Consider the following 25277-nt stretch of genomic DNA (forward strand, 5'->3'; position numbering starts at 1 on the left):
GCTCAAGTTTTTGACAAATTATTCCCACCTTGAACTGCTGTTTAGCAGGTCATTAAACTACTACCAGCCTTTACAGTTCTTTCACAGAGACAATGGGATAATAAACTTTTAAATATATATTGTGCCTATAGTAATTCAGAAGTAAAAGAAGCCAAGAAAACACAAAAATACTTTGTACTTTTTCATTTCTAGACTAATACAGGCTGAACAGAAACACTTTGAAATGCAACTAAAGCTGAAGTGAATGTAAATGTAACCATATTCTACATTAAAATAAGTATTCAAGAGTCATGTGACTTCTCTTGGAAAAAAAGAAATCACAAGGGAAATAGAAGACTACAGTTCTCACAGTAAAATTAGCATTTCTGTGCACAAAGCACTGTCTTCCTGTATTTCACTATATCTTTCATAATTTCACAACAGATGCAAAACCAAGGCATTTCAACACAACTCACTTCAAAAGCTACTTCTCTGCTACTCTACCATGTTGTGATCGAAAGTTAAAAGTACCAGAAACTACCTTCTACCTCAGCCAGCACAAAAAGTTTGTTTTGCTACATGCACTGTGTTAACTGGAAATACTCTGGTGTGTACAGCATGAGAGAAGGCAGCCTTGCCTTGAAAAGATAAAGCCACTTTTCTAGAAGCCATATATAGACAGCATCAGAACACTGTCAAGGCTTTGACAGCTGCTTTTAACAGTTTTCTTCAGTGTTTAACACAAACAGAAATGGTGAATTGGGTGGTTTTCTGGGCTTGCCATAGCCTGGCAAAACCACCAAGACTGTCAGAAGGTGGGTTAGCCTCACGGATTTTAGGCATATTACAGGGATATTGGGAAGACACCCCATGGTTTTCAAAAGACTGGCTTCTCATGGAGAGGGCAGGCCATTTCAGAAAGGAGTACCCAATTTCTACAGCCACTGTAGCCAAGTTTGAAGGATACTTCTCAGGAAAGGACTCTTGAGTGCAGGCAGGGTGAACACTATAAGTGATATTACTCAACCTGGAGTCCATACAAACCCTTGCACATGCCTGCATTGAGATGCAAACTCTAACCTGACATTTAACATCCTACTAAAACTATTTTCCAAGGCCAGAGGGAAAACCAGATAACCACTGCTGTAAAATGAGCACAAGATACACTATAGGGAATGCTGTGATTTTTGACATCCAAATCCAAAGCTCACAACTGGAGCACAATTCCACCTAGATTTAATTTTTCTTTCTGGCTAAAGAGAGTTAAAATCTAGGGGGAAAAGGAAAGTTTTCATTCCACCTCAGTGTTCTTTACAATGCCAAGATGATCTGGACATTGTGATTTGGTTTCCACACTTCATCTGCCTTCTATAAATTCAAATATTTTCTGGGCTATAAAATTAAAAGAAATAGTGTAGGATTAAGATCAGAAGCTCTGTCAGAGTTGAGCTTTTAGGAGAACTCTGCAATAGCGAAATCAAGCCATTACCAGAGCAAGTCTGAAAGGGCTTTGTTGTAACTACCCAAAGGAAAGTAATGCCACTAAACTCCTTGCCCACAAGTTCACAAAAAGTAGAGCCGAAATAGAAATGAAAAAAACCAAAACAATTAATGCTGCACGAAAGAGACATTATAAAGCTGATTTCCTGTAGCTTTGTGGTCTATTATCCTGCATCTCAGATGGTGCAGGCTCTGTACCAAAGGTTTTATTTTAAATAAGGGGAGAGTAATGTCCCAGCAGAGAACACAGCTGAGCTGCTGGTACAGCTTTCTCCTTGGGAGGACACTATATGTCTCTCTCTCTCTCCTCTTTCTGTCCATAAGCGTTTCTTTATGTTCATAGAAACACAGTATCAGAACCGAGACCTTTGTCCTATGTGGTTAAAGCCTGTCCATAAGTTCAAAAGCTCTCTTGTGGGAGTGGGTGGAAAACAACCTACTTGAACATAGAAAAAAAGTCAAGCTAAAAACACATTTAAGATTAGACAGAAAGCTAAAGGACAAAATAGGTTTCTATAACCTTTATGCAGTCAGTGATTTTCTGTCTCGATTGAGATTCATGAGAAACAGCCTGTCATTTCAACCGTGCTACCCATTATGTATTAAGGGAGAGGAGGAAAAAGGATTTGAAGCCCTCTAACAACAGCAACACAAAACGCATGGAAAATCCAATGCTCAGGGTTGCTTGTCAGAGGTGGATCAGCTCTGAAGAGGACAACCATCAGCATGGCCAGAAACACCAATTACACAACAAACCAAGGGGGTCTCAAATTCCAAGGGAGAGAAAGACAGCTGCTGACTCCCTTCAGGAAAAACAGAGCGTGAAAAAAGCAGTTAATGCTGAAACATGAAGTACATTCTGCAGGAAGGTCCTCGATGTGCAGAAAGGGAAAAAATGCTTCCACAGCAGCACTGCACAGCACACAAACAACCACTGGAAGAGGTGGTAAGGAGTAAGCAGCACTGTACATACGGAGAGAATACCCAAAGATAACCAAATTTTGGAGGAAAACCACAAAGGACTAATTACGCTATTCACTTACCTCATGAGATTACAGTTTCAGTGAGATTATATAGCAGGGAAGAACCCACTAGTAAATACCAGCTAGCTGAAAATAGGAAAAGAGCTTTTTTTTTTTTTTTTTCTGAAGAACAGATCATCCTATGGCAGGCACATGGAGGGGGGAAGAAGCAAACTGGTAAAAATCCTTACTGTGAAAATGCAGTAAAAACTTACACTCAGCTCAGATTTAGAAACCATTAACATTTGGGGAATTTAAACATGCTCACCAGTTTGCTCTTCACACACAGAGGGTAGTAGTTAAAGACAAAGCTTGTCTACAGGGCATGGAAATAGTCTGTAAAGTGAATTGCTTTAATCAGATTAAGACATCTCCACTGTTTTTACACACAAAAGCCTGAAATCAATTGGATAATGCAAGACTCATCAACTGAGAAGCTAAGCAGAGCTCAGAGGAGTGAGAAGACACTCAAACAACAACCTATACCTTTTGGGAAAGGAAACTCTAATATCTGTATTTCCTTCACAAATTCTCTAGGCAAGTGCAAAAAATTTGAAAAGAAAATATTTAAGTGGATTTCAGAAGAACAAGCCTGTAAACATGAAGAAGTTCTGCTTTAGAAGTTCATCAGGTTGCTTTTTTTTTAATTTGAGGATGCCAATAGCAAATCTGACTACATGAAGCTCTCAGACATGCAGAACCCCATGACCTGCCATCATCTGGTTCAAATCTCTCTTTCAAACATCTAGGATCAGAAAAAAACTACCAATTGACCCTCCTAAAAGCAGAGCTGGGAAGCATCGTGGAGATTCACAGGTAGAGGTAAAGTCTTTCGTCATCAGGGTCTTAGGCCCAGGAAGCTGCAGGAACACTGATATCTGTATCAGATGCAGCTGCAGTTCATGTGACACTGCTGCTGCTGAAAAACTATTGATAAAAACTCACATTATAATAGATACTGAATTTAGGATGAACTTGTAACACAGTTTGAAAGGCTGTCAGCCACCATATTCTCCATCTCCCCACACAGCTACTGTTCGCTGCCTTCCCCCATTTGCAGTTTTCCAAACAAAGCCAAAATGCCTAAAATCCAGAACTGCAACATAAAGCACTTAGGGGGAAAAAAAAAAAAGTTTTCAACAAAAAAATGTAGGGAAGGCAATTAAAGAGCTGAAGAGGTATTGGTGTTTCCATGGCAATCTGGCAGTCAGGAGCCATGCTCGCCTCTTCTCCCAAGTCTTCCGTCATTCTGCAGCACTAAATCTTTATTAATTTGAATGTTGAGCATGTCTGCCCGTGCAGAAATGTTATCCCACTGCTTGTGCCGAGCAGCGCTTCCGCAGCCGTCCAGGGTGATGTCAGAGAGATGAGAGGAAGATGCATGGAACAAACAGCAGATGCCCGTGCCATTTTGAGATACAAAGCTCTTTTTTCATCCCCATGGCAGTCTAAAAAAAGGACATGTGCCCTAGGAACAGACTATTTTCTAAACAGAACGAACTATTATTTCTGCCAATCTCAGATGACTCTGCTTAGAATGATATGAGCAGTATTGCTCCCAGACAAGCCCTTGACTTCTGTTGGCAAGATGATTTCAAAGTGAATTCAGAGAAACTGAGAATACAACACATGTGCTTTGGAAAGCTCTTTTTTCCACAACATGGATGACCTTTCCCTAAGGCGTCCCAAAGGAGCGGTGGCAATAATCACTGTATCAATGCTCTACTGAAGAGTACAAATTAGCCAAGAGTACAAATTTAAAGGAAATGATGTTTCTCCTAGAGCTACTATTGTAACTGCTTGGGTTTGATGCTAAGTAAGATAGATTCCCGACTCCAGAAGAAACTGCTGCTGCTTTTCCACCTACACCTCATCCTGGACTCAAAGTCCAGCCACCCACACCCTCTCATGGCACAGACACCAGTTTTGGAAATGGGAGAATCTGAAAAGGACCAGAGCCTATTGAAGGGAATCATCCACTTGTTGCAACAGCAGCAAATGAAAAAAAAAGGGAGGGCAGTAGCTGTGGAAGCTGACAAAAACCCAACCCATCCACTGAAAGAGATTCGAATGCCAAATGCCACCAGAGGCGAGTCCTCCTTTCCCAAGGATTCAAGTCCTGAGAACATGAGCAGGAGGATCTTCACGTATTTTTAATCTGACTAAGTGATGCCCTGCAGGAAGTGATGCGAGTTAGCCAGATTCTCATAATGCTCCCTTTTGAAAGTCTAAATCAGCATCTTTGATAAGAACAAATTTGATAGATGGTAACACCTTCAGAAAATCAAGTCAAACTTGTTCTCCCATAAGCAAATCCATGTCAAGCAGACCAGCACTATCAGCATTATCTGAAGTCCTCCAAATTTCTCTGTGTGAATACTAAAGACCTCAAACTGCAGTCCACGCCAGCACAGCACCGATTAAAAATGGATTGTAACCTGATAGAAACACGGGCTGGCAGGCAGTAGCAGCCTGGCAAGGCAAAGCACCAGAGTTAACGACAGCAGGTAATTAGGGTGGGCTTAACAGCCAGGATCTTTCTGCCTGATCAGAAGAGAAGCAAATGGTTCACAGCAATTATCAGGTGAGTATCCTCACCAAAAGCACAGGTGTTGCTGCCCCACCCCAGCTTACTGCACCTTCAACTGCAGCCCTTTGCAAAACTAAACTGGAAAAGCGAGTTGCTACACCATAGGGCTTGCATGATGAGACAAGGCTGAGTAGTCCAAACCATAGCGCTCCGTGCATCCAGGAGCCTCCTATTTATTGACCAAGAGGGCTGACATCAGGTACCTGCCCTCTCTTGCACAAGAGCATCAAGCCAGTTGAATATGCACCTGAAAATACCCTTTCGGTGACTTCATCTTTCCCATTAAGTCAAGCCGCAGCTCCCACTCCCAGGAACCAGATGCAGGTCAGTATCTCACGAACAACAGGAGTCACTTTCAGCCTGGATTTGTCATCTCTGCCAACCAGCCTTTGTTCAGCACCAGGAAGAGATTTCACCCACAAAGGCAAAAAATTTCGGCAGCATGGGATGACCTCAACCACCTCAGGTGTCTGCCCAGGCAAGTGACAACAGGTGATGCCACAGCTACTTCTCTCGGCCCCTCAGGGAAAGGGCCAGCAATAAGCTGCTAAGTTGTTCGTATGAAAGTACAGTTTGACTAAGTGGACATGACATTTAGTCTTTAGAAAATTAGTATTTTTCTATCTTACTGGACTGTGTAAGCCATCTCCAGAAATAACAGTGCTACTATGCACCACAAGTCTATACTACCACAAAAGCGTATTTCTAAGACACCTACCCTTGAGAGACCCTATAATTTTCCTTTTGAACAAACCTAGCCGAAACACATTTGTGAAACAGCTTTTTTTAACTACAATCATCTTCTTGCAACATATTAGCAAAACTAAATCAGCTTTCAGAGGGGATTACTGGAAAAAAACCCAACAACATTTCTCCCAGGAGACAAATACTGACCATTTCAAAGTCAAAACAGATCGATTGACTGACCCAACTACTCTTATTCAAACCAGCAAGAAGTGGTTAAAACTCTGCATACAGCATTTTCCACTCCAAAACCATACTGAACAACAAAACTACTGAAAATACCAGTGTCTTGCTTGCTCAGCCCTAAACAACTTCCACTAACACTCTCTCTCATCGCTGCACTGTTCATAAGTCATCTGAAAAGCAACCCAGCCTCTCAAGAGTAAAAAGAACGAATGAGAAGGCACGCAAGTAATCAATGACTGCTGGTCCTCGATAGCTTTAACGCGGTGCAAGACTGCACAAGCTTTACTCCGGAGTAAAGCTGGAAGTGCCATGAGATTTCCATCAGAACCCACCAGTTATGGCTATGAACCAGCGCTCCAGACAAGCTTCAAATATAATGCAAACGCCAGCGTGCAAGGGGAAACAGTGACAAAAAGCGGCACTTCCCTCAGATGTGCACACATGGCTTCATCGCGCCTGGATTGATGAGGAGGAGGGCACGCAGAGATTCTCTCTGTGTGTGCAGGAATGTCCCCAACAAAGGCTCGGTGCGCAGGTATGCGAAGCGACGGGCGCCGCAAAGCCTTCACTCTCGTGCTTTGAACCCCCGACCCTCCAGCTCCCCGGGAGCAGCGCATCCATCGCTGCCGCGCTCGGCCAGCCAGGGGCGGCTTCCGCGGCTCCCCCGGGCAGCGGCTCCCGAGGGAGCGTCGTTCCCACGGGGCTCAGCCCGCCGCCGCCGCCGGCACCCGCGCCCGCCCGGCTCGGGGCCGCTCGCACAAAGCGCCGGCGGCCCCGGGCCCCCCGCGCGATGTCACCCGGCCCCGGTGCCCTTCCCCGGCGGCAGCGCGGGGAGGCGACACGGACGCCGGGAGAGAGTGGCCGGTCCTCCCCGCGCCGCCCCTCGCTCGGAGCCCTGCCGCCCCTCGCTCGGAGCCCTGCCGCAGCCCCCCCCCGCGCTCCCCGGCACTCACCGGCGGCGGGCTCGGCGCGGCGGAGCACGGCCAGCACCAGGGCGAGGAGCGCGGCGAGCGCGGGCCCCGCTCCGCGGGCCATGGCCAGGGCCGCTCCCGCCGCCACGGGCTCGGCGGAGGGATCTGGGCGCCCGCCCCGCGCGGAGGGACACGGCCGCGCGCACCGCCCCCGCTTCCTCCGCCGCGTCGCTCCGCGCCCCGCCCCTCCCGCGCCGCCGCCAGGGGGCGCCCGCCCCGCGGGGACTGAGGGGCGGGGACGGGGCGGGGAAGGGGGAGCGGGGCTGGGAGTGGGGATGGGGGCGATGGGGGAGCGGGGCTGGGAGTGGGGATGGGGACAGTGGGGGCGATGGGGGAGCGGGGCTGGGCCGTGGGGATGGGGGGCCATGGGGGAGCGGGGCTGGGCCGTGGGGATGGGGGGCCATGGGGGACACCGGGGATGGGGAGTGGAGCGGAGGCAGTGGGGTTGGGGCCCCGGGGGGCTGAGCCGTGGGCATGGGGAATGGTGCAGAGCAGCGGGGATGAAGTGCAGGGATGCGTGCGGCACGACAGGAAACAGTCGGAATGGGGGCACAGGGGGCTGGACCGTGGGGAGGAGGGATGATGGGGGGCAGTGGGGATAGGAGCGGATGGCAGCAAGGGTGAGGGAATGGAGGGTGAGGGCAGCCGGACACGCCGTGCCTCTGCGGGGTGGTGGCGACAGTGGCCGGTACCCACAAGGGAGGACAGTGAGGCTGTCCACCTGACATGCTGCGCTGCCCTTCGCTCAGATGTGGGGTGCAGGCAGCTGCTGGGCGGGGATCTGGAGTGTTCCCCGGCTCGGGATGGGAAATCCAGAACCAGCCTCAGCCACCAAGGCTCACCCCAGTGAGCAGGGAATCTTCTGGAGCAGACGGACAAGCTCATTGCCCCATGGCTCACCCCCACAGCTGCTCCTGCTGCAAATGCCCAGGAGGAGGACCTGAGTTCCCACAGAAGAGGTCTCAGGAGGACAGCAGATGGATTCAGCCTCAAGATCCCTCCCAGTCCTTAGCTATCATTTAAAGCGTTAAAAATCCTTCTGCCCTGGCTCAGACTCCCGAGGACTGAGAGCCCTTTGTGTGCAGTGCTGACATGGCAGCCTGGCCGTGAAGGCAGGATTGTACCGGGTCTGGGGGAGAGAGGGGGCAATGAATAAACCTCACTGTTTTCCCCCGTAATTCTCCAGATCCCGGAGTTCCTCCCAAGCATGGGGCTGGACAGTCAGTGCCCTAACCCCATTATGATTTTTCCAGGTATTCCAGTGCAGCACATTGACAACTCCCCCACCATTCTGCACAGCTGCCAGAGCTTCCCATCGCCGCTCCAACAGCTGCTTGTGGGCAGACAGTTGTGCCTCACAGCCATGACGGCCATTCCACAGCATTGCTCCTGGCACACTGCCCTCCCTGCAGCTCCTCACCTGCTGAGGTGGAGGCCAGACCCCCAGTATGCCCCAAAACTTCCCACATATAAAATGACGAGTGGCACTGACCAGCACTTAAGTTGAAATGATGACAAAGCCAAGCTGGGAGTTTGAGGAGGGACAGGCAGGGAATCCGACAACAAAAAGGGCTTGGGGATCCTCTCCTGAGTGCAAATCCAGGAAGAATTCTGGTGTTTCACCAAGACCTGCCTTTTCCAGCTCCCCTCAGTGCTGAGCATTACTTATCACCCCGACCTTGAGGTGGCTCATCCTCCACTTTGCTTCACTTTGCCTGAGCACAAGGCTCTGAGCCCCAGCACATGGCCAGGATCCACGGCCTCCCTGGCACAGCTCTTGGAAGCAAGCAGCTCCAGCTGGAAGCTGAGGCTCACTGGGAGAATCCAGCCAGGAAGAGGGAAGATGTTGCTTCCCTCCTGTGGGTCTGGGGAACCTGCTGTTTGCTTTTCTCTCTCCACTCTGACCTTTGCCCTCATGGGTGCACATGGATTCAGCTGCTCATGGGAGAGAGCATCCCATGGCAGCTCTGTTGGGGAGATAAAAGCGATGAGAGTAGCCATCAGTGGGTCCTCTACATGATAGAGGCTGGGAGTGACTGCATCCGGATGGACAGAGTGGATTTTGCTGCTGGGAAGGTGAGGGCCGAGCTGCTCTTGGCTGCCCTGGCAAGCTGAGTTGCCTGTGCCAGGAGGGAATGCACAAAGCAGAGCAGAAAGGGACAGGGACATGGGCCCCACTGTGTTCCCATGTCAAAGTTCTTCAATGAGCTCCCCATCATCCCCATGATCCTGTCATTAAGCAATAAATCCTATACAGAAGAGTTGAAAATGTGTTTCAGTATTTCTTTATCTTCATGCAGCCCTACTACACACTACCTCACCCCCAGTTTCCCACCCAGAGAAGACCAGCAGCTGACACAGGAACTGGAGAGCTCTGGCAAGGTTTCCTGCAGTTTCCATCTGGTTTCTGACCATGCCTTGCCCCTCTTTGCCAACGGAGTGTCTCACCCATGTGCGAGGACCAAGCCCCGGCTGCCCAGGGTGGCAAGAGGAGGCGGGCAGGCTGCCTGGCACAGGGCTGGGTGAGCTCTGGCACTGGAAGCGATGCCAGCGGAGGGATTAGGAGAGCTGAACAGGCTCCATATCCACAGCAGAGTTAGTTAAATGGCCCCAGCAACTAGGGAAATCCTGGCACTTCATCTGACAAAGACTGGGGGAGATCAGGCCCTCTCTGTGGCTTCACTTGGAGTCTCACCCTGCCGTGAATCTGGTTCCTGCTCCACAGAGCATCCGTGCACTTTTCTCAGAGGGAGAGCCCACAGGGGCAGCATCTCCTCACATCCCAAATGCCCCACCTCTCTGCAGCCAGGGAATTCTGCCAGGCAGACATGCTGAGGGCTCTGCAGTGCTCTCCCCTGCTCTCCTCGCAGAAAGCAAAATGCATTTGAACAATGAAAATGCATTCTGAGGTGCTTTTCGTGTGTCTGTAGCTGGTCGGTGTGGATCATGGCAGTACTGTCCTTAGCCTTGGAGGAACTGCTGATTTCAACAGCTTTGTATTGGCTTGCTCAGAATAAATTGTGTTTTCTTGCAGTAACATTTCAGTGACATTGACAGTGGTTCAGGCATTCAGACCTCAGTTAGGCCCACACCCCAATGCCTGTCTTATATCGCAGTGTTTTACATGTTATCCCAGATAAGTGTTGCCTCTTAACCTGCCCCTGATCTGGGGTCCTTAGGACAAACATGCTTGAGTCATATGTCCCAGCTTTCACTTTTGTGAACAGAAAAGCTGGAACCCCATTAAAATGGAAGCTGAGGGTATTTCAGTTACAGGATGTCAGCAGCCAAGAGGTTTAAGAAAAGCAGGAGGGAGAGAAGCTTCCAACAAAATCCTCAGGGCTGGCAGCCTTGTGCCTGTGCTGCAAATAGCTTGTCCTGTGGCTCATCTGCAAACTCTTAACATCCACATGACTTGGCTTATGCCATGATTACCTTACCTCACAGCCAGCCTCATCTTAAAAAGAAACAGAGAAGTGCAAAGGCATTCCTGCATCAAGCCCTGCAGGAATGCACTGGGCTCCCTTCTCCGCCTCTGCTGCTTAATCGCCAGGGGAATTCGTACCCTCTGCCTTACCCGCAGCTGCCTGCTCTCAGCAGCCCCTGGAGTATTTAAATTGCAGATGGAGTTGCATAGCTTTTACCAAAGTTGGTCTGATGGACAGAGTGGCCATTAAGCTCCCGAAATGCCCCGGCTCTGGGCATGCAATGCAACAAGAATCCACTGATTTGTGGTCACCCTCCAGGTCACAGCCAGCACTGTAATGATGGCGTGGCTCAAGGAACGGGCAGCTGCTCACCACAATCACTGGGTTCCATTTTTTGGGTCTGTATCCAGGACTGGCTGAATTAAAGGGAATCTGTAACTCTCCCTCTTAATCATCAGCCTCTAGGTAGCTACAGCAGTGATTTGCAGCAGGCATATCCTGCTCCTCTCCCAGTGCATGCACAGCCCATGCAAGCCACCCTTCTGGTGGCATGATGTGGCACAGACCCCATCAGGTGTGGTCCCCATGCATGTAGGGGCACAGGAAAGCAGGATAGGGGCTTCCTTCTATTCCTATGGGACCCAGAGCCTGGCCTCAGTCCACAGACAGGCTGTTATGTCCCTCCTGTCACCAGGCAGGAGCCTTGTGGTGCTCTGCAGCCAAGCTGTGCCAGAGGCCCCCCAATCCCTTCTGGGCTCAAGAGTTCCCTCCTCTCCCAAGGTGGATGCTAGGGGCATCACAGCTGCAAGGGGCTCATGGCTATGAAGCGGGGAACATGAAACTCCAGAAAAGGTCCTGAGGAGCCACACACAGCTCAGCGTCTCCAGGCTTGGGCACCACAGGAACCCATGCAGGTCCCAGTGAGTAGGATTTGGGGTCACTGTGGCTCCAGTGAGCACGTTTTTTTCTGCTTTTCTGTGCAAATCCTGTCTCTGCTGCCAGTTTGGGGGGGCCCCACTTGTGGCCGAAAGGGAGGGTGCACTTTTGTTCCGGGTGCTGTGCCACAGTGGGGCTGGGGAATCCCGTTTGCAGTGAGCATGGGCAGCGTGCCAGGGAAGCAGAGTGTGCTGGGGTGGCTAGAGAGCACCCGCAGGGCTGGGGGGTGCAGAGGGAAGGAAAAGACCAAAAAAAAGCAATGACAGAGGAAACAGGTTTATCATCTCTCTGCAGAGCGCTGGGGCTCAGCCACAAGGGGTTTTCTGAGCCATGATTCAAAATCACACTGGACTGCTCCATGCAGCCGTGAGCTGTGAGAAAGCCTCGTGGCAGGGTCCAACAGCCCCGCTGGGGTGTGCACGGGGAGCAGGGACTCCCCAGCTTCTGCTTTATCCTCTGCCGTGGGTTTGTGAGCTCAGACATAAATGCAGCCAGCTGGGAGCAGCCATGTGACGCTCTGCGAGGCTCGGTGCTGTGGGCAAACCCCGGGGCAGCCCTGCAGGGGAACCAAATGCTGCACAAGACGGGGGAGAAGGGGGACAGGCTGGGGCAGGTGGCATGAGTGCTCCAAGGAAAGCAGAGCCAGGAATAGATCTGGGCAGACGGGTCAGAGACTGTCCAGGAAGTGCAGGCAGGGTATCCGCAGTGGAGAAGTCAAACCCCACCTCTCCTCAGTGCAGGATCCTCAGCGACCCCAAAAGAGCTCAGGTCTGGGATGACCAACTAGGACAGAGTGGGGAGGGGGTCAGGGGCTAAGCAGGTGACCCAAGGCCTGCCCTGGGGCTTGCCAAGTGCTCAGGACCAGCACAGCTGCATCACCGGGGACACGGGAGGTGGCACAGTTCGGGGTGCTCTGGGGCAGGATGTGGCGCTGACTCAGGCCAGCGCAGGAGGGTTGGTCCCACAGTCAGCTGTTTTCACAGTCTGTTCCTGGCCAGATGCCAAGCCAGCACCCTGCCCTCAGAAAAGCCTTCATTTTCAGGTGGCAGAAAATCGACATCTTCTTTTCCAAAAGGTCACACTGAGGTAACACAGCAGAGCAAAGTATGAGGGGCAGAGGGCACCTCCTGAGCTCCTCAGTGTGGCTCTGTGGTACATCCCTCCCTAGCCTGGTGGGATTCAGAGCCCTTCAGAGCTGCTGTGGCTTCACACTGGCCACCCAGGGAAGGAGAACAAGGATTAGAGCGTTCAAAGGCTGAACTTCAAGCTCTGCTGCCCTGGCCAGTGCTGTCCAAGCACTTCTCTGGTGTTGGGTGCCCTGGGCAGGTGCTGCAGGCGCAATCCTCCACACCACTGGGACATTTACCCATGGCAAAACAGCTTCCAGAAACCATCTGTGGCCAAACTGCCCTGGGGTCCCATAGGAAAAGATGCTGAAACTGGATTTTTCTCAAAACCTACTCAAAAGAGAGGTTTGCAAGTGTGAAGAGCTGCTTCAAAGCAAAGGAAGCAGCTGGTGCCCGAGTCAACACAGAAACCAAAACCCTGCTGCTCCCAGAGTGGTGACAGTGCAGAGAGTGGCCACAGCCTGTGCCAGGTGAGACCTGGTTTATATTTGACACGGTGGCTGGAGCACCCAGCCAGCTTTTGCCATCCTGCTGCACTCTTACTCTCCAGAGTGCCGTGCCACACCCATGGCAGGTTTGGCAGCATCTGGGAACCAGCTCTGCCTGTCTGCTCTTGCTGCTTCACTCTGGGAGAAAACCCTCGTCACCCGATGCCGGCGTGCCCAGCAGTGTAAACCACCCAGTGGGCAGCGGGGTACACAGCCATGTCCCCGGTACACAGGCCCTGCTCCCTCCAGCAGGCACTGTCCTCAGCAGCACCCCTGGCCCCGTGACACAAAGACACCCAGAGGTGCCCAGAGCTGAGCTGAGCGGTGCCAGCAGCAAGCACAGCCAAAACTGACAGCTTTCTAACTCTGTGCTCACACGATGAGCCCAGCAGCTCCCAGGACACTCAGAACCATCATCTTTCTTTTGCGCTCTCCCTGTATCCCGTGCCAAAAGTTTCCCGGTGGTAATGGGCACACTGTGGGAGAAGGGAGAGCTCAGCTCTGCTCTGCTCTCTAGACCCGCCAAGAGCAGGGGCTGAGGTGCTACAGAGGTGCCAGGAGTTTGCACTGCTGCCAGGTCCCACTTCCCTTCTGCTCCACGTGTGCCTGACGTGGGACAAATGCCTCTGCCAGGCTGAGGGGGGCAGGTGCAGGAACTGGGGAGAAGCCCAGCAACGAATCCAGCAGGCAAAGACTGTTCCAGAGCCTCTGGAAGTAGAGGGGCAGCTCAGAAAAAGAAGTGAAAATGGAAAGGGTGCTGGGTAGGAGGTGACAGGCAAAAGTCCTGCGGGAAGTGTCTCCATCCGTCTCAGCCGCAGCACCCCGGCTGCACGATGGGATGAGGCCAGGCAGCGCTGCCTGGCGCGGCACAGTCCGGGAGCCCTTGGCAGGCACATCTCCGCCTTCCCGGGAGGCTGCGGCTCTTTGGGGAGGCCAGGGCATGGCGAGGAGCTGGGGGTGCCCTGAGGAGGAGCCCCCTTTATGTCCCCAGCCCCGCACCGCGCCGCAGCCCTGCGCAGGCACTGCCACCTGCAGGCAGAGCCCCGGCGCCGGCTCCGGCCGCCGCCAGCACCGCGACCCCCGAGCCGGCAGGGACGCGGCCGCCGCCGCCGCACACCCGGGCAGGGAGCCCTGAGCCACGGGACTCGCCCAGCCACGAGCAGCCGTCACGACACACATGGAGAAAAGGGCAATGGCTTCTCCTCCCCTCTGCCCACGCAGCCGCACAGGAGCTGAGCTCACACCTGGCTGCTCAGGAGGCGCAGAGACCCCAAACCCTGCTCACACCTCCCTCGGACGGAGCAGCAGCAGCACCTCTCCGCTCTTCGAGGGACGAAAGGGGGCTCCGTGTTTTGAACGCAGCGAAGGAATTGCTTGTAAGGTGTTCCTTGGAGCCCCACGCTGGCCTGGGGAGAGGAAGGCCCCTCGTATTCCCTCTAGGCAAGCGGCACTTGCAGCTCCGTGCCCTCTTCACACTGGCGCAGCCCATGGGGGATACACACCCCACTCACTCCCAGTTTGTGCTGCTTTGTGTGTGTTCCCCCTATGAACAGCATCGCCACAAAACTGTCCCCATAAAATTCCACCCAGGCTGAGAAGGCTTGTTGGGGTCCCTCCCCTGCCGTGTAGCCCTGGGAGAGGGGCCCTGAGGGCACAGACACGGGGCTTCCCTGTCCCTGCTCAGCCTCGTTCCCATTGGTTGGTTTGTGTTCCCTGCGCGGGCAGAAGGACCCTTGGTCCCGTGACTGGAACAGTTCCTCAGCAGAGCCCCGGCCATGCGGCTGGAGAAATAAACATCTCTGAAACAGCTATCAAGAATCTGTCTGTCCGTATATATTTCCTTTCCACGGGACTCCTGGTTTGATATATGCGTGTTGCAGGATCCCCACTGCAACAAATGGTGGAGATTTGTGAGCAGAACGATCCCCGATCCCTAAGCGACTGATTTGTGTGAGTAAACCCTGGAAACTTTGGATTCCTCTTCTTGGTTTTGCTTTGCTATTCCATATCTAAACTATGGAGGAACCGTGGGAAGACTCTTGGCTCTCAGAGCCGCATATGGACATTTATCTTAAACTTAAAATGATTCTTGAACAACGATTTGTAAATTTTAGCTTGATTCAAGCTCAAAAAGAACTGAAACACTTCCTGGCATGGTTGTTTAAGAACTTTTTCTATGTTTCTTGGGATTTAATTCTTACCAAGGGCTTTTGGAAAACCGTTTGGACACAGTTAATATTGGAGTCAAAATATATGCCGATGGAAGAATATTTTCATTAATATTATTTAGTTACCGAGACTGTTGAGCAATGTCAGCTGTGTCCTGGCGAAGGGAAGCCTGGCACAGGGACCGTGCGGCCCAGGCCACGTGCACCGAGCGCTCTGAGAGCAGCAGCGAGGCAGTTCCCGCGCGCGGGCGGAGCCACGCGAGCCGCAGTGTCGGTGGCGGAGCGAGGCGCGGCGGGACCCGGCGGTGCCTGCCCGGCCCTGTGCAGCGCGTGGTGGAGCGAGCCCCGGGAACGCCCGACCGAGAGAGGCGGCGCGCGGGCAGCGGCTGGCGGCGATGGCGGTGGAACGGAGCCGCGCCCGGCCGAGACGCGCGCTGGAGCAGGGCGCGGGGGGGTCGTCGCTCGGGGGCCCGGCCGAGACGTGGGTGCAGCGCCTGGCAGCGGCAGCGAAGCTGCGACCAGAGGAGGCGACGCACGGAGAACTGAGCGGCGTGGCCCGGCCCGGCCCGCGCAGCCCCGAACGCGACCCCGGGAAGAGCGCGCAGGCACGAGCAGCCCCGACAATTCCAACACGAGAGCGACCGAAAGAGAGAACAAAGACGCAGCGAGACAGAAAACAGCAGCCACTCGGAAAAAGGAAAAGATCATAGCAACTAAGACCTTAGGGATAGTAAAATGGTATAATGTTAAGCAAAATTATGGTTTTATAACAAGGTGTGACAACCAGCAAGACATATTCGTGCATAGAACTGCTATTAAAAAGAATAACCCTGAAAAATGCATCCCAAGCTTGGGAGATGGAGAGGTGGTGGAATTTAATATTGTACTAGGGAGAAAAGGGTTACAAGCATCGCAGGTCACTGGGCCTGATGGTGTTCCTGTAAAAGGCAGTATATATGCAAAAAATCGTAGTCATGTTAGACAGTATCTCCATTGTAAGTCCCCCCTACAGTTTCCCTTTCCTAATCCCACCTTTCCCTTTTACCCTATGTCCTATTACCCCCAGTGTATTCCCAATCCGTTTTTTCACCCATGGTTTCCCTCACAAAACCATGCTTTTGCCAATTGTTTCCCCAAAAATCCCTTTCCAATGCCGAGTGGGGGATGAAAAGGGGGAGGGAAGAAGTTAAACCCTCTCCTGCCTCAGTTTCCCCACAAAGCATGCTCAGAGAATTCTGTCTCCCTTCTGTCAGCCCTAAGATGTTCCAGAGAATCTGTTTGGACATTTAAAGACTCAGGAGGGTGGCTTGTTTTGTTTTGAATCTGTTCTTGTTATGTTTATCCAGTTGTTTTCATTCTCCTTTTATTAAAATAAAACGGGTGAGGTGTCGGGGTCCCTCCCCCGCCGTGTAGCCCTGGGAGAGGGGCCCTGAGGGCACAGACACGGGGTTTCCTGTCCCTGCTCAGCCTCGTTCCCGTTGGTTGGTTTGTGTTCCCTGCGCGGGCAGAAGGACCCTTGGTCCTGTGACTGGAACAGTTCCTGGGCAGAGCTCCGGCCATGCGGCTGGAGAAATAAACATCTCTGAAACAGCTATCAAGAATCTGTCTGTCCGTATATATTTCCTTTCCACGGGACTCCTGGTTTGATATATGCGTGTTGCAGGATCCCCACTGCAACAAGGCTGCCTGCCACCAGGCAGAGATGTGCCAGCAGGGAGAGACCCCCGCTATAACCAAAGCGCAGCGTCTCCACCAGAAAACAATCAAGCTCATGTCTTTCCACTAGTTCTGCCTCCTGAAAGGAGCCCTTATCCCAGGTGGCTCCATCTATGAGGTCTTTACCCTCTTGTGTCCCTGGAAGGAAGGAAAGCATCCTCCAAGGTCACAAGAAAGAGACACAGGACACTCCATGCTGCAGAGGGGATTTTTCAGAAGTATTTATTTCACTGCTGACACTGGGGCTGCAGGAGGCAGCTGCTCCCTGAGCTGCCCTGCGCTGCAGAAACATCACCCCCTCAATCACAACAATCCACGGACGGTCGGTGTCTGAACGGTGAGACCTTCCAGCACCTACATTACACAGACCTACATCACTGAGACATTCACCTGGTAGGGACACCACTTAAAAGGACTTAAAATAATGATAATAATTATAATAAAGCAATCTACAAAGTAACACTTGGAGGCATCATGCAGAAACTGGATTACTTTAGACTACATGGCAGCTCAGATTTACTGGGTTTATCAGTGGACAAGTGCTGACTGCTCCTCTGCCAGTCCAACATGGTGCCAAATTGGGGAGCATTCCCAGACAGGCCAACAGCTGTTTCCCACCCATTGCAGGAAACACTTCCAGGCTCACAGTTTATACATCCAGAACTACACAAGGTTATGTGCTTGTCAAAGGTGCTGGGAAGTCCTGAAACTTCCTTCTGTGACACTACTTTCTTCCTCTACCAAGTGGCAGGCACTTGAGTACAGCAGAGTGCCGGACCTCTGGGGTTGCTTTTTCCTCTTTTTTTTTTAATAAAACCAAAATCTGACTGCTAAAATGTTATTCTTAGCACAGGTGGACCAAAAAAAAAATTAAAAAAATCACATTACAGTGGTGATATACAGATTGGCCCACAAGAAAGAAGAAGCTCTATACTATTGCCCCATAATGAGTTTTTCTTCACCTACAGTTTCAACTTCCCAAGTGAGGTAGGGAGAAGGTGAGCACAGGAAAAAGAGGTGGTGTTTCTAAAGGATTCCACGGTTTTAAAGTTATTCTAATCCTTCATGTGAAGTGCTCTTTAAAGAAACACTGCCTTTTCTTCACAACAACATTCAGTTTTGGTTTTTTGGTTGTTTTGGGTGGGGGAAAGAGGGAGAAAGAAAACAAGGATCCCAGAGATGAAATGCTGGCAGTTTTGACACATTTCGGAAGGAAAGCACAGTTATAAAAAGGAAGGAAATTATGTAGTGAATCTGCATCTAGAAGGGAAAAATAGAGAGTGCTGACATAGTTTGCACTGTGCCCGTTCCAACAGCATTGAATTACACACCCTGTTCATGTGGAAACATACTGTCACACACAGCTGTCAGGAGAGGGAAAGTGGACACTTAGAAATCCGGAGTTTAATTTTGCAGGAACCAGTTAATACAGAAGCCTTCCACTGTCCCTCCTAGTACTGGACAGAATGTATTTTAAGGCATAGTTTAACATCCATTTCTTCCTAAAGCAATTTAAAGTGTAACAAGCTGGGATGTCAGACACAGAACACTCGACAGGTATTCTGACAGAGGTGAAAGCTGGTTTATGTACAGTGAAATATTTGCCTTCAAACAGGGGAGTCTTGAGAAAGAAAGAAAGAAAAATAACTGCAGACCCAGATTCTAAAAAAGCAAACATTACTAACACAAGGAATGTTCATTAGAGTCCAGTTCCCACTAGAGCTACTCAACAGGAGGATGTACAATGTGATTATGCTAAACAGCACTGATTGACTGTTCCCAGAGTGCCCCGGGAGGGGGAAGAACCTTGGGAGGCCAAACTCTGCAGTATCCTAGTGCAAACTGCCTGAGAGGAAAAGCCTGCAGTCAACAAGCCTTTACACCTATTGTTAGGCTCCACTAAGAGATGCAGTAGCCAGGTGTCACCCAACAACTTCAGGACACTCCTGTAAAAGTGATGGTCCTGTGTGGATTCTAATGCACATCCCCCATGAACAGTGTCCTGCACACATCCACCTGCCAGGCTACCGGCTTTCCCTCTTCCATGACTGAGCCAGCTCACAGCCACCAGAACCTCACATAGACAATCAGCATGATGAAAAACACAGCTACAGCCGCCAGCTTGGCGTACGTGGAACGCATGTTCAGGTACTTTGCGTCCTGGCGGTACTTCTTGGACAAACTGGACAAGTTGTTCGCCTTGGAATCAAGAGCTGTTAAAGGGAAAGGGGAGAGAAGTTAGTCAGGACTGCCTGAATGTTCCCCAAAAGTTACATTAAGAGTACAAGTTTCTCAGGAGCAGCTGGAAATGCAGCGGTTTCACACGGCGGCATGGCCTGTGCCTCCCTGCAGTGCTTTAGTGCTTGTCCTGCTGGGTGAGAGCCACCCAAGCTGGTGAGGTGCTGGTCTCTCCCCAAAGAAGCACCTGCCAGGTGTTTCAGAATACAACTGATCCAACTGAAACATCCACTGTGTTCACTGCTTTTCTCAGGAGGGTCAAGCCTTTCTCTTCAGGACACTCTGCCCACACAGCTGACCGAGGAGACATAGAACTGTGTGCCAAACATTGGCCATTCCCAGTACCTGACAGTGCCTCTCCTCGCTGTAAGACCTCCTCGATGTTGGCCACCATAATCCTCTGCACATCTTGCAGCTCTGTGTTGATGGAGCCCAGGTTCCTCCTCGCCCGGCTATCAATGTAGAGCTTCTTGGTTTTCTGGATGTAGGTGTCTGGAAGGAGATAGGGCTATCAGGGGGAGTCTCACCTAACACAGAGCAGCCTGGCTGCTGCAGGAGTGGGAGCATTGCTGAGACAGCCAGAAGACTACATGCAAATATTCCCCGGAGTGAGGCCAAGAGACTAAAAGCAGGTCATCAGAATCTGAGGACATGTACCATTTCCCTACCACTTCTCTATTCTCCTGCTCAGAACACCCGTGTCTCTAGTGCCAAGAAGAATTTGAACTGTCAATTCTATAGGACAAGCTGCAGAGAATCCTGTGGCTGCTGCTCCCTCCCAGCAAGAAGTTTCCCTAGCCATAGGGAGAGGGACCTCACCAAATTCAATGAAGGAATAGGGCCTGGACACTGTTGGAACCTTCTTGCCATGCTGCTCATCAAACTCTGAGTGCAAGTCTTCCAGATAAGCAAAGGCCAGTTTCTTGGGGAATCCAGCTTCACACAGGACCAGGTAACACACTCCTTTCTCGATGATGTAGCTAAAAGAACAGCAGACAGAGCATTAATCAATCAGTTTTTAACCTATCCTATCAAGCACCACCCTGCATACCTTTTTTCCTATGAGGCAATGAGAACTGGGTACAAGAACTTCAGGTTTTCTATGACTGGATAAAGTGTAAACCTTTCTGCAAAGCAATAGCTTATCTTTTCTTTGGCCAAAGTAAATTTTCTTGTAGCCTCAGACCCTACATGCCTGCCAACAGTCCTGGGCTTTGACTTCAGTTGAACAGAAGCTGGCCTGTGAATACCATGAGCTTAACGAAATACCAGCAACAAAAGAGTTATAATTTTGGACTATAAAAGAGAGAACACCCTGCAGTCAGGAGGAGGGGAGCACAAGAAAATTTGCCAGCAGAGTAGAGGGGAAGGTGGCCAACACATCTCTAACTGGCAGCATAGCCAAGTACCTGAGGCCCACAAATGGGAAGTTGAGGCACTGAGATGAGGAGACACACAGGAATTTGGTCTCAGTGTGCTAGGAAGCCACCCAGTGACTACCAGCTGTCCCTTTCCATTTTGGAGGGCTGGATATCCCCTTCCTCCACCACCACCATCCTCTTGGAGGGGTGCTGCTATGCACATGCATCACCTCAAGGGCACCTGGGGAAGAGTATTGGTGCTAGATGGGTTCTGGTGACCTTACAGGCTTGCCATGGGTAGGTGTGACCGTGCTACCAGTTCTTTAGCTGCAAGGTGAGGAGCCCCAAAGCACACACTGACACCTGCTGCTGTGTAATGCTGCTTGGTTTGCCCTGCAGCTGAGGGCACATGGGTCCTCTTCTCATCCCACCACCAACCTTGAGATTATTTAGGCTTCACTATATCACTCTGCTGCTCCACATTCCCGACTGAATTTTCCTCCTCACTCAGTCAATATAAAAATAAAGGCTACAATACTCCCACCAAAACCAAGGGGGTGGAGACAGTAAACAGCCCTGTAAACACTTTTGAATGCTTATCTATATTCTTCAGAGTGGAGTGTGAATGCTACTTTTAGGTTACCTTCCTTTGACTTTCTGCATAATGCCATTAAGCATTAGTCTGGTCAGCATAAAGATTAGCAGTGTATTAAAGAAATGATCCAGTCCTCAGGGCACCATAGTAAAATAAGCAGCTTAAAAATTTTATTAATAGACACATCAGGCTTACAAAACAACTTCCCCCCACTCCCCACTGTTTCTCCAGATACCCCAACAGGGCCATGTCCTCTGAATTAGCCATCCTCAACTTGTTCCTGGGCTCAGGAGTATCCATTTCTCCTGCCTCTATATGGCCTGTGTGTGAACCCTGCCAGCCTTCAATCAACAACTGATCTACCCCAATCAGAAGCAAGAAACTCCAGTTGCCATAATCCATTCCACAGCATGCCCCCATGTGCCCGTGGCCTTTGTTCCTTTTTATGTTCCTCAGCTTGGACCACATCAGTGCCTAGACTAACCCTACACTACATCATCAAGCCTCTGTTCTTCCCTTACCCCTGGACACCTGCTCGACACATTGGGGTTGCCATATATCATCACCTGGAGCTTGATTTAGCCACTGCCATGACGAGCAAGACCTGAGCAAATCTTCTGAAATAAGGAGAACCAGTGTCAGAAGAGAATTCTGACAGCATTGCTGGAGCAGCACTCTCCAGTTGAGAGCACTCTCAGGAACATGTCCCACCACCACAGCTCTGTTTATCTGTGCCTGGTCCTGCCTGGAGCTCTTCAGCTGCCCTTCCCACTTGCTTCTCCCTGATGTGATATTCAGTATGTTGGATTTAAAGTTGGTGTCTGTCAGCACCACAGAGAGTGAGCTCACCTAACTCTGCCCCAGATTCAGACAATTTTGTCAAGTTCAGACCAGAGCTCCTGCACAGCAGGGCTTCTCAGTTTTACGCTTTGTGTCCACCTCCAAGCTTCAGCACAGCAGCTGCCTGCATGTCCTCACACGAGGGGCAGATGTGGCCATTTGCCACTGTTAACTGCACACTGAGTGCAGCCATTAGGTTTCTCGTAATCATGTTGGACATTTTGAAAGAGAAAAGCTTTATCCTGGTAACAGTAGCAAAGGCCAAGGGTTGCTTTTAAACAACAGGTAAGAATCACTTCAGCCATCCAGCAGCCAAAGGTCACCTGCTTACTGACAGCACAGCAGATGCCATCAGTGTTCCTGTACCTGGACAGCCCCCAGTGCTGCAGCTGAAAGGGTGAGACAGCTTTTTCAGCTGAAGCCTGGGCATTTCATTTGACAGAAATCACTTAAGTGGTCACAATTTAAACTTCATGTTTCAGCAAGGCTTGGCTCTGCTTTGAATTGATGAAGCTAAAGATGTTCAACACCACCTCAGCAAGTTCAGCAATACCCTTGGCCACACTAACTCCCACCACAAAATGCTCTGTTCTGCTTTGCGCTGCCCTCAGCAGTCAGAGCTCTGATTTGGCAGGAAAAAATTGGTGTGCTGAGTTAACGAGCAGTGTGGTCATCGGTCAGCGTTATTTTAGACTAAATCTCAAATTGCCCCATTACCTCCTCTTCCTGTAGAGGAAGTTTTCTGACCTGAAAGTATTCTTTTCACACAGGTCCTGCTGTAATGTCCCACCTCAAAGGAGGCAGCTGCGAGTGCTCTGCAGCAGCAGCTGCCAATGGCCAGCAAAACCTATCTAGGGACTAACTCAACCCAGAAGGAGGAACACTGCTGTCCCTGCCTGTCTGCCAGCCAGGTAAGCTGGCTGTTCCTTTGAGACAGCTGTCAAAACAGGCCTGCCCAAGCCCTCCCTCCTCATCAGAACTGGTGACATTACAGCCATCACTAAGAGGCTTTGATTTCCTGAGCAAGTGTTGCCACCTTCCCAGACATCGCTCGGCTTGCATCATGGAAGTAACTCAAGAAGGAGTTTACTGGGATTTACACAGGCTCTTTCCCAAGGCTTCATTGCCAGTCAGAGCTACACCCATGCTGTGCCAAGGAAACACTTAAAGAGGAGGGAGTTTTTAAATTCTATGAAGTTCTAACTGGTAGAAAAAACACGATGAAGAGCAGCACTTAGCAGTTAACTCTGGCAACAACATCCAAATCCAACAGGAGATAGGGACGGCCAGGCCAATTGGGGCCATCCTTTGGCAACTGTAAGTCCCTATCAAAGGCAACCAGAAGCCCAGAGAAAAGATTTTTTAAAATCTTGTCGCAGTTACCATATGTAAGACAACCACAAGAAAAGTATCCCTCAGAACCTCAGGGCTTTTGCCAAAGATTGCCCATCCATAAAACGCCTGTTCCCATCTTTCCATGTCGCCGAATCTCTGAACAAAGGGACAGGGTGGGAGATTTGCTAAAGGGCTCCTGTTATTGGAGCAGAGGCCTAAAGCCAACCTTGCCCTGCATTCAAAGGCCACCACCCCCTCACCCAGCCATAAACACACACCCAGTCACCCGGAATCACATGGAAACTGAGAGGGATCCTGCTGCTAGTGGCATGGCAGAAGTGGTGCCAAATGTGGGAATCATTCCTGCCACAACTGCACAACTCGGCTTGGAGACCTCACCTAGCATCTGATCTCAGAGACTTGTAACAAGTATTCCTGTCATGGCACAATTCTGATTCCTGACAGGACCTTGACTAAGTTCTCAGGCATTATTCTGCCAGGTAATGACATGTCACAGAAAGAAGCATTTCCTTTCTCACAAACGAGCTTTCCTGCCTTTCAGTGACTGTCAATTCCCCCTCTGTTCACCTGCCTCTCCACCTCCCCTGCTACTGATTAAGGAATATGGATGTCTGACCTGTACTCTCTGTAAGCTTTCCTTATTCCACATCCAAGCTCCCTTGCAGGTGTACTACTGGAGAATGCCAAAAGTGCTTTAAGTCGAGAGCACCCAAACAGTCTAGGAAATTAATTAAACACACCCAACAAATCCAGCAACAATAAGACTGAATCTACAAGGTGAGAGAGTTTGCCAGACATTAGACAATAATAATAAAAATATTCAGAGCTGCTCCGTGTGCTTCTAATGCATGAAAAGCTGGGCTCCCACAGGGCACAGAGAGGACAATCCTGTGCCAGAAGAGCTCACAGAGGTACTGCTAGGCTGGCTTTACCAAGGACATATCTCTTTAAAGACAAGATACAGGAGGTCCAGAAGACACAGTGAAGTTATAACAGAGAGTGCAAACAAGCAGAAAAATCTGAAAGGGAACAGAACCTGTATTGTCTTCTGCAAAGGCAGAACTATGACCCTGGATGAAAATCAAGTGCCAGATACCTGTGCCAAGCAGTGACAACTCAGACACTCTCCCCTTCCCACAGCTACTGCACTCCAGCGGGGCTGACAGGCCACCTCTTCCAGGCAGCCCCGCTTCTACCAAACCCTCACCCTGACTCAGAAGAGCCCTCGCCTGTTTCCACGGCAGAGGAGCCAGTATCCCCCACATCCCTCCCGATACTCACTGGAAAGCCATGGCTCCTGCCTCCAGGGTGCATCTCGTCGGGGACTGCTCGTTCAGCTTGCGGAAGAGCTGCTTCGCCTGGCTCTGGTACTGCTGCAGGTCGCGGCCTGACTGAGAGGGCAGGGAGGGAGGAGAACGGGCTGTTGGGGCGGTACCGGCGAAACACCGGGGGGGCTCCGGGACTGCCGGGACTAGCCTAACAGCACCGGCCGGCTCTCCGCCTCCCTCCCGCCACCACCGGGAGGGAAACGCTTGTGCCAGAGCCGCCTTGATGTGCGAAGGGACTGCGCGGGTCCCGGTGGGTCGCCCTCCGCCCGCTCCTCACCGACACACCGGCCCCTCCCCGCCCGCGCCCCGCCAGCCCCACCTGCTCGTCCTCTTGCATGGAGGCGGCGAGGGGGAGCCCGTCCGCCACGCGGGCGATCATCGTGAGCAGCACCATAGTCGCGCCCGCCGCCCGCCCTGCCACGGAGCCGCCCGGAAACTGCCACCGCCGCTTCCGGTCCGCGGCCGCCGCGCCACCGGCACTTCCGCCCGGCTGTGGGAGGTGCGGCGGCACCGGATGCGCATGCGCAAGTCAGGCCACGCCCCTCCGCGATGGCCACGCCCCCACGGACAGACGCGCCCGCCTCGAGCAGACGCGGCCCCTCCGCAAGGACACGCCCCCGCTCTGACCACGCCAACAAGACCCGCCCACGCCCCCTACACGGCCCCGCCCCTCAGCAGGGACACGCCCTCCTCAGGAAGCACCG

The 25277-nt window shown here is 51.3% G+C and overlaps 2 protein-coding genes and 1 long non-coding RNA gene across 6 annotated transcripts in view; 1 reads left to right on the forward strand and 2 right to left on the reverse strand.

The window, feature by feature from the left end:
* Window positions 1–7079, reverse strand: part of NOTCH2 (notch receptor 2) — an 83233-nt gene extending 76154 nt beyond the window's left edge. For 3 of the 4 annotated variants that reach the window (XR_007205307.1, XR_007205306.1, XM_048312450.1), the window contains exon 1: window positions 6975–7079. Coding sequence is in view for 1 of the 4 variants with exons in the window: in XM_048312450.1 (XP_048168407.1) it covers window positions 6975–7056 (82 nt within the window). In the remaining 3 variants the exon portion in view is untranslated. Of the gene's footprint in view, window positions 1–6353; window positions 6441–6974 lie in introns of those variants that run through there. The other variant, XM_048312452.1, reaches the window with a different exon arrangement.
* On the forward strand, window positions 6473–10025 carry LOC125329920. The gene is made up of 2 exons (XR_007205308.1): window positions 6473–6556; window positions 7901–10025. It is a non-coding gene; the product is annotated as an uncharacterized LOC125329920 (long non-coding RNA).
* A 7027-nt stretch (window positions 10026–17052) lies between these two features.
* On the reverse strand, window positions 17053–25053 carry SEC22B (SEC22 homolog B, vesicle trafficking protein). Its single transcript, XM_048313236.1, has 5 exons — window positions 24893–25053; window positions 24527–24636; window positions 19913–20073; window positions 19439–19585; window positions 17053–19068 (listed from the first exon to the last, which is right to left on the reverse strand). Exons 1-5 carry the CDS (start codon window positions 24965–24967, stop codon window positions 18914–18916), a joined length of 648 nt encoding a protein of 215 aa, XP_048169193.1. The 5' UTR covers window positions 24968–25053; the 3' UTR covers window positions 17053–18913.
* Between the last annotated feature and the right edge of the window lie 224 nt (window positions 25054–25277).

Source organism: Corvus hawaiiensis, chromosome 9 (assembly GCF_020740725.1).
Source record: "Corvus hawaiiensis isolate bCorHaw1 chromosome 9, bCorHaw1.pri.cur, whole genome shotgun sequence".
Taxonomy (NCBI): Eukaryota; Metazoa; Chordata; class Aves; order Passeriformes; family Corvidae; genus Corvus; species Corvus hawaiiensis.

Excerpts from the sequence above, each read along its gene's own strand:
- SEC22B (XM_048313236.1), bottom strand. The coding sequence starts at position 24,967 with ATGGTGCTGCTCACGATGATCGCCCGCGTGGCGGACGGGCTCCCCCTC. Across the intron at positions 24,637-24,892 it reads CCATGCAAGAGGACGAGCAG|TCAGGCCGCGACCTGCAGCA; the intron begins GTGGGGCTGGCG and ends CTGCCCTCTCAG. Across the intron at positions 19,586-19,912 it reads CTATTCCTTCATTGAATTTG|ACACCTACATCCAGAAAACC; the intron begins GTGAGGTCCCTC and ends ATCTCCTTCCAG.